This window comes from Eleginops maclovinus, chromosome 8, assembly GCF_036324505.1.
Source record: "Eleginops maclovinus isolate JMC-PN-2008 ecotype Puerto Natales chromosome 8, JC_Emac_rtc_rv5, whole genome shotgun sequence".
Classification (NCBI taxonomy): Eukaryota; Metazoa; Chordata; class Actinopteri; order Perciformes; family Eleginopidae; genus Eleginops; species Eleginops maclovinus.
In genome coordinates this window covers 9,182,602-9,195,925 of record NC_086356.1, presented here as the reverse complement: position 1 = coordinate 9,195,925, position 13,324 = coordinate 9,182,602, and the positions used below count along the sequence as shown (strand labels likewise).

General features: G+C 38.8%; 2 protein-coding genes across 3 annotated transcripts; both read right to left on the bottom strand.

Annotated features, from left to right (window-relative positions):
• Positions 1–500: 500 nt before the first annotated feature.
• Positions 501–3,016, bottom strand: snrpd3l (small nuclear ribonucleoprotein D3 polypeptide, like). Its single transcript, XM_063889001.1, has 4 exons — positions 2,841–3,016; positions 2,035–2,175; positions 1,134–1,326; positions 501–716 (listed from the first exon to the last, which is right to left on the bottom strand). Exons 2-4 carry the CDS (start codon positions 2,158–2,160, stop codon positions 652–654), a joined length of 384 nt encoding a protein of 127 aa, XP_063745071.1. The 5' UTR covers positions 2,161–2,175; positions 2,841–3,016; the 3' UTR covers positions 501–651.
• Positions 3,017–5,435: 2,419 nt separating this feature from the next.
• Positions 5,436–13,324, bottom strand: adora2ab (adenosine A2a receptor b). 2 transcript variants are annotated; one of them, XM_063890236.1, is made up of 5 exons: positions 12,987–13,324; positions 9,600–10,142; positions 9,374–9,505; positions 7,576–7,679; positions 5,436–7,104 (listed from the first exon to the last, which is right to left on the bottom strand). In XM_063890236.1, exons 2-5 carry the CDS (start codon positions 9,797–9,799, stop codon positions 6,134–6,136), a joined length of 1,407 nt encoding a protein of 468 aa, XP_063746306.1. In that variant the 5' UTR covers positions 9,800–10,142; positions 12,987–13,324; the 3' UTR covers positions 5,436–6,133. The 2 variants fall into 2 exon arrangements, with proteins under 2 accessions (XP_063746306.1, XP_063746307.1); XM_063890237.1 differs by lacking the exon at positions 12,987–13,324 and adding an exon at positions 12,201–12,963.

The window sequence follows — 13,324 nt, the reverse complement described above, 5'->3', positions numbered from 1 at the left end:
TTGGAGAGTTGTACGTTTAAAGCAGCTGTGTATGTTTTACACGTTCTAGTTTAAAATGCATTATTTTAAGATTAAAATGAATATGCAGAAGATTGAAAATAGTGCTGTAGATAAATATTGAACCGGTTACATTCTCCACGTTCGTAGCTTCTTAAATAGCCTAGTTATGTCTAAGGTGCGTTGTGGCTTATTTAAGTATGTGGAGAAGTTTTTCCTTTCAAAATATGCATTGTTCTGTAATTTCACTGACAAACCTGAGCAAACATATTATCTTAAGCAACTTTCACATATTTTGCATGGTGTAACTGAACAATACATACTCTAAATTGTTTGCTTCATTGTTTATGCATGCAAATATAAGACAAAATCCAACTGGAGGGAGGTAGGATGCTGAAAACTATTCATTTGGAACAAAGTAAATCTTTCCTTCAGTGTGAGTTTAAAAAGGTGTTTATGTTGTTGGCATGGAATTAGTAGTCGAGTAAACCAGAGGACAAGAATTATCAAATTGAAAAATGTTTATTTTCATTAAAAAAAATGAACATAAAAAGCAATGAACTCCAAATTACAGGATTGCTTTCCATTCAAAAGAAAACAAAATGAAACAACAAAAGACTATACAATGCAACAATGTTATCCAAGCTGGAGCAGTTATCGCCTCTTCTGGAAGATGTTGCCTCTTCCCATTCCACCACGTCCCCGACCCCTTGCAGCCACTGCAAATAAATTAATAAATGAGAAAATACATATTTAAAAAAAAAAAAATCAAGAATACAAATCCTGTATGGTTCACTCATTTAGCAAAGATAATCTAGGATTGAATCCAAACATCCAAGAGGTTGATAATATACACGTGAACTGTACAATGCATTTAATGATAACTTTGTGGAGCAAATACATTTTTTCCATCAGAGTTGTTAATTCAAGTCAAATTTGTTATCATTTGGTTACAACTTAAATATCATTTAAGTACATTGACCTTAAAAATAAGGGGATTCAAAAGCATGTGTGGAAAGCATTTTGTATACCAAAATGTTTGAGTTCTGCAGCATTAAAATATGGTTAAATGTGTAAACTGCTGGGAAAAAAGAGGAAAAGGTCAGGAGATACATGTGCAAGAACTTTCCACTCACCCTGTGCTTTGAGAATAGCTGCCTTGCCCCGCCCTGCACCAGATCCTTGATTCTTGTTCTTCATGCTCTTTAACATAGGGGCATTTTTTAACATGTCCGGTAAGATCAGGAAGCGGATCTTGCTGCCACGGATGTAGACTTGCTCCAACTGTGCCACCCGGCCATCACGATAAGTGACTGTTATATTGGACATCTGTTGTGATAGAAACATGAATAAGTCCTTAGATTAGGATCAAAGACACAATTATAAATACAACTCCAGACTACAGCTAAATATGGCACAGCTGGCATACATCATGCGACCAGAGCTTAGGTTTGTTGAGTAACCAGCTAGCAGGATGGGCACCATCGCTCTAGTAAAGATGACAGCTTGCACATTTAGGATCAACTAAAAAGTAAAGACACTAGAGTGTAGGACTTCAAAGCCAAACGCTACATCTTTATATGTCTTGTTGACCAAAATTCAAAATATTTCAGTTTACAGTAAAATACGATAAAGAAAAGCATCTCGGCAAAATAGACATTACTGGTTCTGATTGAAAAGGTATGAAAAACATTGATCATATAGTTGTTTTCTTATATTATATCATCTCAACTCAATTAGACTTTAAGGCAACACAATTTTTATTTATAGTCATTTGTCAATATTAATCAAATGTATGGGCGTTTGCTAAGAATCACATAAAAGATGAGATTAATTAAATCCACATAGCTCACAATGCAAGTTGAGTTGTTCATATTAAGATCAGATAAGTAAGTTATAAGTCGACTGAATCTACACTTTCTTATTTGAATGATGCAACAACGAGTAAATAAAGAAAATGCCTCATAACACGGTGGGGATATTAGGCTGCAAGAATGACCATTTTTTATTACTCAGCATTTCGTATCAAGAACCAACCTGGCAGTTCATGTTGTCCTCAGCCTCGATCAGCTTGCCTCTGTACACTTCTCCTGTGTTGGTCTCACAGGTCACAATGTGTCCCTCTGCCTCATGCAGGACTTTGATTGGTACTCCGATGGACATTTTTCAACGGTCTTCCTAAAAGAAGGAGGAAATGTTACAATGGCATATAATGTGTCACTATCAATATTCCAAAAACTATCTTTACTCCCAGATATTTTGAAACTAGTTATACTAGATTTGATGCAACTATGATACTGTAAAACTATCATTTGGGCCAGCCATGGTTTTTTGTGTGAATCCATTATTTGCATTAGCACTCGCTTTGTTGCACTGGTTCTGTTTGTACGTAACATCACCATATCAGTCTAAACAATGCAAATACTGCTTAAGATATTACAGTGAAATACCCCATAGTTATCAAAGGATGCAATGTTAGCTGGCTACCATTCCGGGCTGTTAACTATGACCAGTTTATTAGCAGAATAGACACTAAGCTTCTAGCTAAATTAGCCACATTAGCTAACTTTAGTGCCCAATGAACTATACATCGCTAACGTAGCCACACAACAGTTTAGCCCTGAATATATATTTTTGACGTATTAAGTAAAAAACAAGCCAAATCCTTTTGCATTTAATTGCTCATTGTAACATTAACAGTTTATTATTTATGGACAAACACTTGGGTGGGGAAGCGATGTTAGCTACCTGAATGAATGAGCTATTCTGAACAACACGGATAAACACTATTGTTGTTAAACTAAGCGCTAACGATATTCAGTCTTAAATGTTTAGTTGCTTACCTGTTTTATTTCTTGAAATTGGATTTCTTTGTCGTAGCTGTTTCTTCTTGGAGGATACTGCAACGTGCGCTCGTCGCTTTTGCGTAGCTTTTGGAGCCTTTTCCGCCTACCCAGAATGCAACAGTGGGTCAATGAAGTGCTTCCGGTTGGATTTCGCGGTGCATTGTGGGATTGTGTTTTTTTGCCTTTCTTTTTTTTAAAACCTGATTTGCACGCTTTTATTTATATAGCACATTTTCAGACACATCAACATTAACACACAATAGTTAAGAGAGAAAAAAATAAACACAATGATGGGATAATGTTATTTATCAACGCAAGATAAAAAAAGAGGAAATAATCGTTCCTTATATTTAATATTTGCATCTTTAATGTGTGTATTTATGTGCATTCTTGTGTTATTTTGTCCATCATTTCCTCCACTTTGTACTGTACCTGTATAATATATGTATAAATACAATCTATGGTATGAGTGCTTATACTTTTATTGTATATTATTACATGTACAAATACTTTCTTTACCTTTACTGTGTTCTCACTTGAAAATTCCCACATTTAGAGTATCTAACATCACATCTCTCCCCCCTTATGATCACTTTTTAAGCTTTGTGTATCATATTATTATGTTGGTTGTTTTTTAAATTAAAATCAAAAAGATCTTGTCTCTCACTGAAACAAAGTCCTTACTATTTACAGTGCACGGTCTTTCCACTAGACATTATATAAATGTTTCCTGTATTTCCAAGTCTATGTCTTCCTTCTATCATATTGAGCGATAACTTAAAGGTAATCCTAAAAAGCAACTGCCTCAAAGAAACTGCATATTATGTTTTAAAATCAGCTTGCATAGATTTTGCATGCCAATGTGATGCTTATGATGTATTTGTTTATTACGCAACGGCATACTATAAAGACGCATACAAGATTGTTTCCAGTCCCACCATCATGCCATACTGAACAGGCTAGACTAAGGAGCCTTGTTTGTGGACAAAAGCAAATGATTGAGTCTATGAGGTAGCTTTGGTGGCTGTTACGGCAAGTGGTTTACTTTTAACTGTGGCTTGTATGTTTATTTTGTTTTTTATTGTGTTCACTCATCACCCATAACCACATCCTTTTATAACCCTTATCTCGTTTATCAAAATAGAAACACAACTTCATCCATTTTAATACCCCTGTGCATGACAACAAAGTATACAACTGATTTGCAAAGTTTTTAAATAAACACACAGTACATGATCTAGATACATACCCATATGTTTATTCCTGGAGACATGTCTCCGGGCATGCTTTAAGTCATGCAAATGTAGCCCTATCCCACAATGGCTTTGTAATGAGGACTGAGAAAGCATAATGGCATAATAAAAGACATCATCAAATGAACCTTCATTTGATTTCCATTGCATTAGGCCCATTGACTGGCGTCAGCCGCTGGGCTACTCTGTAAACACTTCTTGCTGATTCGTTGAGTCATCTGCGGTCATGTGTATGTACTTTAAGCTAGTGTGTGTGTGTGTGTGTGTGTGTGTGTGTGTGTGTGTGTGTGTGTGTGTGTGTGTGTGTGTGTGTGTGTGTGTGTGTGTGTGTGTGTGTGTGTGTGTGTGTGTGTGTGTGTGTGTGTGTGTGTAGCCAAACTGCTGGCATATGGAGTGATAATTGAATAGATCAAACATGCTCTATGTTTTGGGTGGTCAGTTTAGATTGGGTGCCTTTGACGCATACTCTATGTCAAGAAGTTGAAGCAGCAACTTGTTGCCTGGCAGTTATCAAATCACTGATCAAACTAGCAACACCAAATGTTCTGTAGCTATCCAGCACATTGAGGAATGACTTTTTAACAGATCGTTAAACAAGAGATGATGCACACTTTCAAACAACCTCATTGTTTACCCCATGTTGTCTATGAGGACATGTTTTATGGTTCATTCAGACCATTACTAAATGCTGTTAGAAGGACATAGTATAGTCTGAAAGTGCTTCATCTTTAACAGTCTGTGGAACACATAGCCGGTACATTCTAGGGAAGAAACAACCTCAGCTTGTCATGATCCTTGTTTTGTGTTTGTTGTTTCCTGTTTTTATTTTGAAATGTTTTCCCCTCGTGTCATGTTTAGTTTCACTTCCTGTCTGAGTTTCCCTCCTGTGCCTGATTGTGTCATTGTGTTGCCCCTGTTTCTCCTCCCCTCTCCAGCTGTGTCTTGTCTTGTGATTACCCTTGTGTATTTAGTCTTGGTTCCCCTTTTGTCTCTTGTCCGGTCGTCGTCTTTCCCGAGAATCTGTTCCCTGTGGCATGTCCTGTTCTCCCTCCCTTCTCCTTCTGCGTCCCTTGGTTTGTCACAGTTTATTTGCTACTTTTCTGTTTTTCGTACCCTGCCTTTTTGTGTTTGGTCAACAGCTTTTATTTAATAAAGCTGGCTTTAAGTTCAAACCCCCATACCTGCCTCCCCTTGTTTCGCTGCATTTTGGTCCTTTATTACAATCCTGACACAGCTGACGAAACTGTGTGCTAATTAGTATTTAAGAGTCAGCTTTTTATTTCATATGAGTCAAACAATACAGATGAACATTACAAAAGGGAAAAAATCAAAAAAGCAGTTCAAGGTTTCAAATATTTAATGTCTAATAAACATATAAATGCAAGATACAGTACAGGTGAAAAAGCATGTATGTTATATGTTATGTATGTTATTGTACTGCATGTCCATACAATGCAAGTATAAGCTTACTTTAAACATCCACCTGCTATTGTCTGCTGTGAGTTTTCAGATTTGATCCAACTCCAAATTGGTTGATAAGAAAAAGTAAGTTGGCAACAAAAAGAGAGTACCAGATACTTACAGGATACAGTGGATTTATCAAGGCTATATTAATCCTTTTTCATATTGTCATGTTTTAGACTGGTATACGTTTTCTGGCAATATACAAATATTTAAAAGAGGACATATCATTAAACCATGTGCACATATTGGTTCCTGAAATGAATACACTCAAAAACTGGGAAATAATAGACCGTAGCAGGTGGCTGCCTCGATCAGAAAACATAGGATTCAAGAAGCCATTCAGATTCACTCCCCTTGCCACTTTACCTGCAGGTCAGTCAGAGGAGATTGGGCTCTTTCGGTGAAACAGAGCATTTCAGACAAAGGTTGGAAACAAGTATATTCACAAAGATAGTTGGGGGTATATTATGTGTTTTTGAACATTTAGGCATGTAAACATGTTCTATTAGAAAACCCAAAACACAAGTATGACATGAGCATAATATGTCCCCTTCAAATACCTAAATATCTTTGTCATGAGACTTTCGTGAGCTCTGTTGAATGTTTGCAGTCAGTCTGTTTAAGAGAGAAAGCCTGAACATTTACAAATGCAATGCAATTTTCATTGTCTTTCACCTCCAAAACATCTGTTGCTCCCTTCAGATATGAGACCGACTGGACTCCATCACGAGCAGCCAAGCCAGTGCATGGTTGCTGCATTTGTTGAAGGTGGCTACCTTTCATCTGCTGTCCGTTGGGTATGTAGCTCCCTGGTGCAGTGTCTAAATTTGATGTCCAATGGCAAGAGGCTCCATGAGCAGCTTTTGGCGAAGATCGCTCAGGACTGGAGTCCAGGACGTAACTGTTCACTACTGTACCACTCGATGAACCCTCTTTGCTGATACGAGAGGAAGTCCGTATGAAACTGCTGATCCCAACACCTCTGCCATCACCACAATTATCCCCAAACCAACGACCATCCCTCTGCCCAAGGATTTGCTGGTACAGAATCCTTCGAAAGGTCTGCCTGAACTCCCGAATGCGATAAGTGTAGATGAAGGGATTCACCACAGAGTTAGCATGGGAGAGGATGATGGCAATGTTCATCCCCCAGATATGTACACGCCCACAGTCCTGACACAGGTGGTTGAAACAGTTAATGATGTGCAGCGGAAGCCAACACAATGCGAACAAACCGACAATGATGGCCAGCGATTTGGCTGCGTGAACTTCCTTCTGCAGGGTGGAACGAGATGAGCTCGTTGATGAGGTTATTACTCCAGGAGCAGGCGTGTGTGCGACTTTGAGACTCATCAGCCGGAGTTGGCGTCGAGCGGCCATGAAGATATTGGCATAGATAACCAGCATGACCAACAAAGGCACCAGCAAACAGCCGAAGAAATTGAAATAGACCATGTAGTTCAGGGTTACCACTCCTTCAAACAGGCACTCGGTCAAACCTTCAGGGCAGATTCTGCTGCTGGTTGGGGCGGTTGTGTTCCAACCTGTAAAACAAACAGCAAAGGGGGTTATATGTCAGTTTTATCTTAAATAATGTCAAACAAATGAGTAAAATTGCGTTCTTTAGGTTTTGGATGACAAAAATGCCAGATGCATTTCTATTAATTGTTAGTACTGAATTTGAGCACTATATCACGAAATACAATTCAAATGCATCCTTCCATTTTCATTTTAACGTCTTCAACCTCAATTGAAAATCGTTGGTCCAGTAATTGGAAGTTGATGCTAAAAGTGGGGATTGTTGGGATATGTGTTTACTTTGACAAACTGTTTCCCATAATTCAGATTTTCTGGCTTTAAACAACTGACAAAGAAACAAAACGTAAACCAACCACACCAAGAAACCATTACACCTACTCTGAAACCATTTAACAATGTAACAGATGCCACATTTATGTTTTTTCTACAGGCTTGAGTAAGTCACGTTTACATTTAGAGAAAGAATAAAATCACACCTCTGTTCCAGCCCATCATTGGTGTCAGGCCGATGCCCACTGAGAGAACCCAGCACAGGGCGATGATGCCCTTTGCCCTCTGCCCTGTCACCAGGCTGTTGTACCTAAATGGTTGAGCAGAGCACAGTGACACATTAGTTGTTTTATCTAATCGCTTTGTGATAGTATCCCTGTGTGGCAAAGTCAATATTTGGTGATTTGAATGACCAGTGGCATCACTGGCTTTTAAATACACTGTAACCACTTACAGCAATCTAGCCAGTTCCTCTCCAGTACTTTTGTCTGCAGATTAAAGACATATCAAATTACTAAATCCATTTTGATTGAGGCTTTAATGCCAGTATCCTCTTATATATTCTCATTTCTCTCCATGCTAAGATGTGGTGAAGCAAAACATTGCTGAGTGTTGCTGCATGACTTTTGACACTTACTTTAAATCTAAAGTTATTGTGTAATAAAGGGGATTTCCTTCCTCAAATATGATTTACCGGCAGAAGCATTTCTCACTTAAGTTCAGACGTAAACACAAAGATGTTTTTCTTCAGTTAAGTCATATTCTGAAGAATGCATTGAAATACAAACATGACATAAATTAATATCACATGATTTACGATACAAACATGGCGAAATACTCCAAACATTTACTTTACTATGACGTCGCTGATAAGATTATGTCAACAAAACATACAATATTTTCATGTGATAATAATTAAGTTAGCCTTTTTCTACATACAACATAAACAGAATTTCTGATAAATAATTCAGATCTATGACATTTAAGCAGGCCGTTTGAGCTATTAATACCCAGAAACTGGACCTGCTTTTAAGAAAATCCAGCTTTTAAATATTTAATTTACTTTTTAAATAATTTTTGCTTCATCTTCAGGGTATCAAGTACTTTTGAAGACTGTGTTGGCAGCATTGATTCATTCAGACACAAGCTATGTGCACATTTGACTGGAAGAATGACAATAGGGAATCAACACAAATAACCACAGTATTCTTGGTAACAACATCCCCTCACCTACAGCCATTTTCCCAAGTGACTGAGATTTTTCATGGCCAGGATGGCGGCCAGCAGACTATATTAAGCCTCTAAAAACTCTGATGAATTATTAGCTCTCTGGTCGTTGGTTTCAGCCAGGGGTTGGGGCACCAGCCTGAGCAAACAAACACGCACAGAAGCCATTATGCAACTTACTGCTTATGTAAATGTGTCACCTGCTGTGGCTTAAACCATGAAATATCCTCTCATGGCACGAGTAAAGAATGCAGCTATGGCAAAACAACAACTTAATGGTATGTCAAAAAGCCAGAAATGCGTGAACATGGTGCTTTGTTCAAATAAAATAGATCTTTTTGAACACATACAATTTAAATGGTGTTGATTTACATGCAGGTGATCAAGGTCTTTAGAAAATGTTATCCCTTGAACAGCACACAAATAGTAACCTAATAAAGCCTGTGGAGGCATACATCTATGTCTGCACACACCCGGTCAGATTAGCCGTAATTTAATAATATCTTTCTATAATTTAATGTGCTTTGCTACAGTGCATTTGTAATTTGGATGCTTATCAAGTTTAATGGTTTACCCACACTCCTCTGACTTGTGTGTGAAAAGGGCATTGTGTTCAAAATGAAAATGAATACAGCTAAATCCAATTTTTCTAAACAAAAATCAGCTCTATCATTAAGTCCCAGAGATCTGAACAGTCCAAAGAGAGTTTTTGGTGAAAGCGACATCTTGGGAAGCCGTATTTGTTTCAGTTAATGTGAACTTTTTGTTTCCTCTCACCTGAGTGGGTTCTTGATAGCGATGTAGCGGTCGACGGCGATGGCCAGCAGACTGAAGATGGAGCTCTGGGTGAGTATGAGGACGAAGCAAGCGATGAACAGGCAGCCAAAGAAGTTGGCACAGAAGCCGGTACTGTGGAATAGAAAAAAAACATGGTAAAAAATAGCAAATTGGCACAATCTGATTTATGTCACAACTGTTATTTAAATGACACAGCAAGCAGTACCTTATAGTGATAGCAAAGGGTATTGCCAGCAGTCCCACAGCAATATCAGCCACTGCCAGTGAAACCACAAAGAAGTTGGTGATGCTCTGCAGATTGGAGTTAAGGCAGACAGCCCAGCAGACCAGCACATTTCCCGCCACAGACAAGATGGCAATAACCAGCTCCAGGCAGATATAGACCAGCTGGTCATTCTTCGGCATGGTTGTTTTTTCTTATTATTTGCTTTCTTTGCGCTTTCATCCCACAAACTCAGCTGCTTTGACTTGTTTTTAGACAAAATACCATTTGCCAAACCCCATGGTACGACTTGAGGAAAGAGTGATATTGTCAATTGAAGACATCCAAGACAGGAAGTTGCCACCACAATCATGACACCTGACATAATGTTTTACTGTAACTTAGTCAGTCTTCCTCTTTCTCACAGCAGCCGCCTTCTCCTCATTTGTTTTCGGTTTGGTAAACTTTGCCTGAGACAGCGGCAGAATGTTGAAGAGGTAGGGTCTGGGAGGTTGGTCCGATGACTGCCAAGTTAAAAGCAGTGGTCTGAAGAGTGAAAGAGAGAGAACACAATCTCAGTCATCTGGCCTGTACAAACAGATTGCAGCTTACCACACAGGTTCGAAAAGCAATCTATCTCTGGAAGACAGGCGTGCAGTTTGTTTCCATACAGGGCCAAAGCAGACAGTCCAACAATGCACCTTTTATTTCAGGAAAAGTTTCCCGAAACCCTGCCACACACTGACCATTCCTGTCACTGACATGCTTTCCTCCAGAATCACTGATAATAACACAGATTTAACCAGCTATAAATTTCAAAGTCATTGTACCAACACTGGAACACTTTGTCGAACTATCATCACTGCATTTATGTCAACCTAAGGGAGTCTGAGCGAAATGAAGCCAAGTTATTCACTTTTGAATAATGGGGTATAGCTCAGGGGGGAAGACAGACGGGTTTCCAGTTCACTTCAGATAATAACCAAGGCTGCATTGATACTACACTAGTGCAGTATTATGGATTTTCCCTATAGCAAATAATATATATTTTACATTTTTATTTCACTAAATACAAACAGTACAGGTTAGACTATAATACAAATAACACCATGTATACAATATGCTGCTGTACGTCAGGTCACTCAAGATTAAATGGCACAAGTTCATCTTACTGTATATGGCACGAGTTTCCTCCTTCTATGAAAACGTATGTAAAACCTGTAACTTCTCTGAAATGAGGCACAGAGCACAAATCAGACATGGCACATCCTGGCACAGTGAGTAACATTAGATTAGATAAGGTTCAACAGGAATGAATGCAAGACAAACAAAGGATTTTCTAACAACGGACGGATATTTTGTCACTATAGGGGAGATGCTGGGACCTGTTTTTCAGGGCCTTAAATTTCCATCTCTCTGACATAAGGAACTTCAAATCCAAGCATTAGATAGATAGAATTAGAGGATGAAACCCTCTTTATTAGTCACATACATGCAGACAGCAGAGCACACACAGTGAAATTGGTCCTCTGCATTTAACCCATCCTAGTACTAGGAGCAGTGGGCAGCTATTGTGCAGCGCCCGGGGAGCAATGGGGAGGGGGGATTGTTGGTGTCCGGTGCCTTGCTCAAGGGCACCACAGCAGGGCCTAGGACCTCTCCAAGTAGCAGTCCACTTTCCATATTTCATGTCTGTTTGGGGACTTGAACCGGCGACCCTACGATTCCCAGTCCAAGCCCCTACTGACTGAGCCACTGCTGGCAATATGAATAACACTCTTTCCCATCCTAGTTTTTCTGCAACTGTGTCTGAATGATGACCGTAATCTCATAACAGAATTACCAATCAAACCGACCAGCTTTAACCGTACGGTACTGTGAGATATTCTTGGATCCGATGGAGTTGCTCACTGAGCTTCACCCTATTATTCAACATCTAGTGGGTGTCAAAAAATGTCATCCACATCTTGGGCAAAATGGGCGTAGCTGTGAACAGCTCAGTTCAATTCAGTTATTGGGGAATTCCCAAATGAGTAATATTAATCTACAATAATGTAATGTATGGAAACCCCCATTTACATCACTGTTCTGCCAAAATGTGTGGGTTATTTCTTTAGATTCCATATTTAATCATCAATCTTCCTGTCTGTGGTGGCAGGATTGAACCTGATTAGAAAGATTTGTATTTATTGAATAAACTGGCCTCTATTGAAATGTAGGACAAAATATTGGTAAAAGACCTCACATGACCTCATAGTCCTTACATGGAAATATCAAGAAACGCGGCCAAACGAGTTGAAAATATAAAGGAAATTGAAAACAGGTGGATTTGCTTTCCTTCCTCACATTGTGCTTTCCTTAATCTTGCTTTGTTGGTTTCACATAGCTATGTATTAGCTCTACAACTATGATCCTGATTGGCAGTATGTGGGAACAAAGTTCTCCTTTTCTCTACTGTTTAAACCTTCTCCCAAGCCAAAGGAATTCAAAAAACAAGATATATCTAGCATGTTTAGAAAGCGTCAAAACCCAACCATTTAATACCTCATGCTGCTGCAAAACTTGCATAATAAAAGAAAGTGGGAAAATAAAACAAGAACTTACATAGCTTTTTTCCAATGCTGAAGATTATAGGCTACATCATAACCATTCACACCCCCAGCATTTTTGCTTAACCTTCTTCCAGTTGTCTGCTTTAGCAAAAAAATACTCTCCTTTATCATGATCGTGGCTAATGTGCATTAAGGCTTGGAGGAAGTGATAAGAAAAAATGTACATCCTGCTGGAGGGATGTCTCCATGCCATGTCAATCAATGCACCAGCTCCACCAAAGTCATGGGAAAACAAAATTAAAAGCTGCTGTATTATTATTGACAAAGGTTCTGTGGTTTTAACTAATGAGGGAGGAAAATACATCATGTTGTGGACTCTTGATAGCAAGAACATATAGGACAACAGAAACATTAGCTGAGCCAATAATGCACAATCATTGCAGGGAATGTGGGATGTTATACAGATGATGGCAATGGGGAAAATGCTGCAGCACTGATCAGATGTTCGTTAATTTATCAGCTTGACAAAGTGAGAAAAATACACACACTTGCATGATTAAAGCTATTCAGAAACTATAGTGGGCTGATGCAATATCAGGTAGGCTACATTGATTTTACTCGAACCATCTAATTCGTTAATTAATTGCCACGAAAAATCCACAACCCTGCCAAAGTGAAAACGTCCACGTTAGAATATCCAATATATTATTTTCAATCAATAAACATATCCTTCGGGCATGGGTTACGGGAAAAAAAACACCTGTTACATTTGTCTTCATAGACATCATCTGACAACACATTTAAAACATAGCCTGAACAAGCAGAACAAATGTCTTACCTGTAAGTGTGGAAATAAGAAGTATTTCCTCCTAATCGACGTGATGCAGCGAAATAGAAAGTATAAGAACACAACAGGTGGATAAGTTTACCCCAGAAACCTAAATGTAAAGTGAAAGACACGGAATAAAATACGTTGTAAATCCTCTGATATGTCACCGCTGCTGATGATCGGTTGTTCAGGGGAAGTTTTGAAGGTAAGCTGCACACACTCTGCAATACAATAGAAGCGCCTCTGCCTCTTTCTTTGTCCTGTGTGCGTGTGTGTGTATCGACGTGTGTGAGTTTAGGGTGGTCTTGTGGTAAACAGTGACGTATGAACCACTGGAACAAACGATG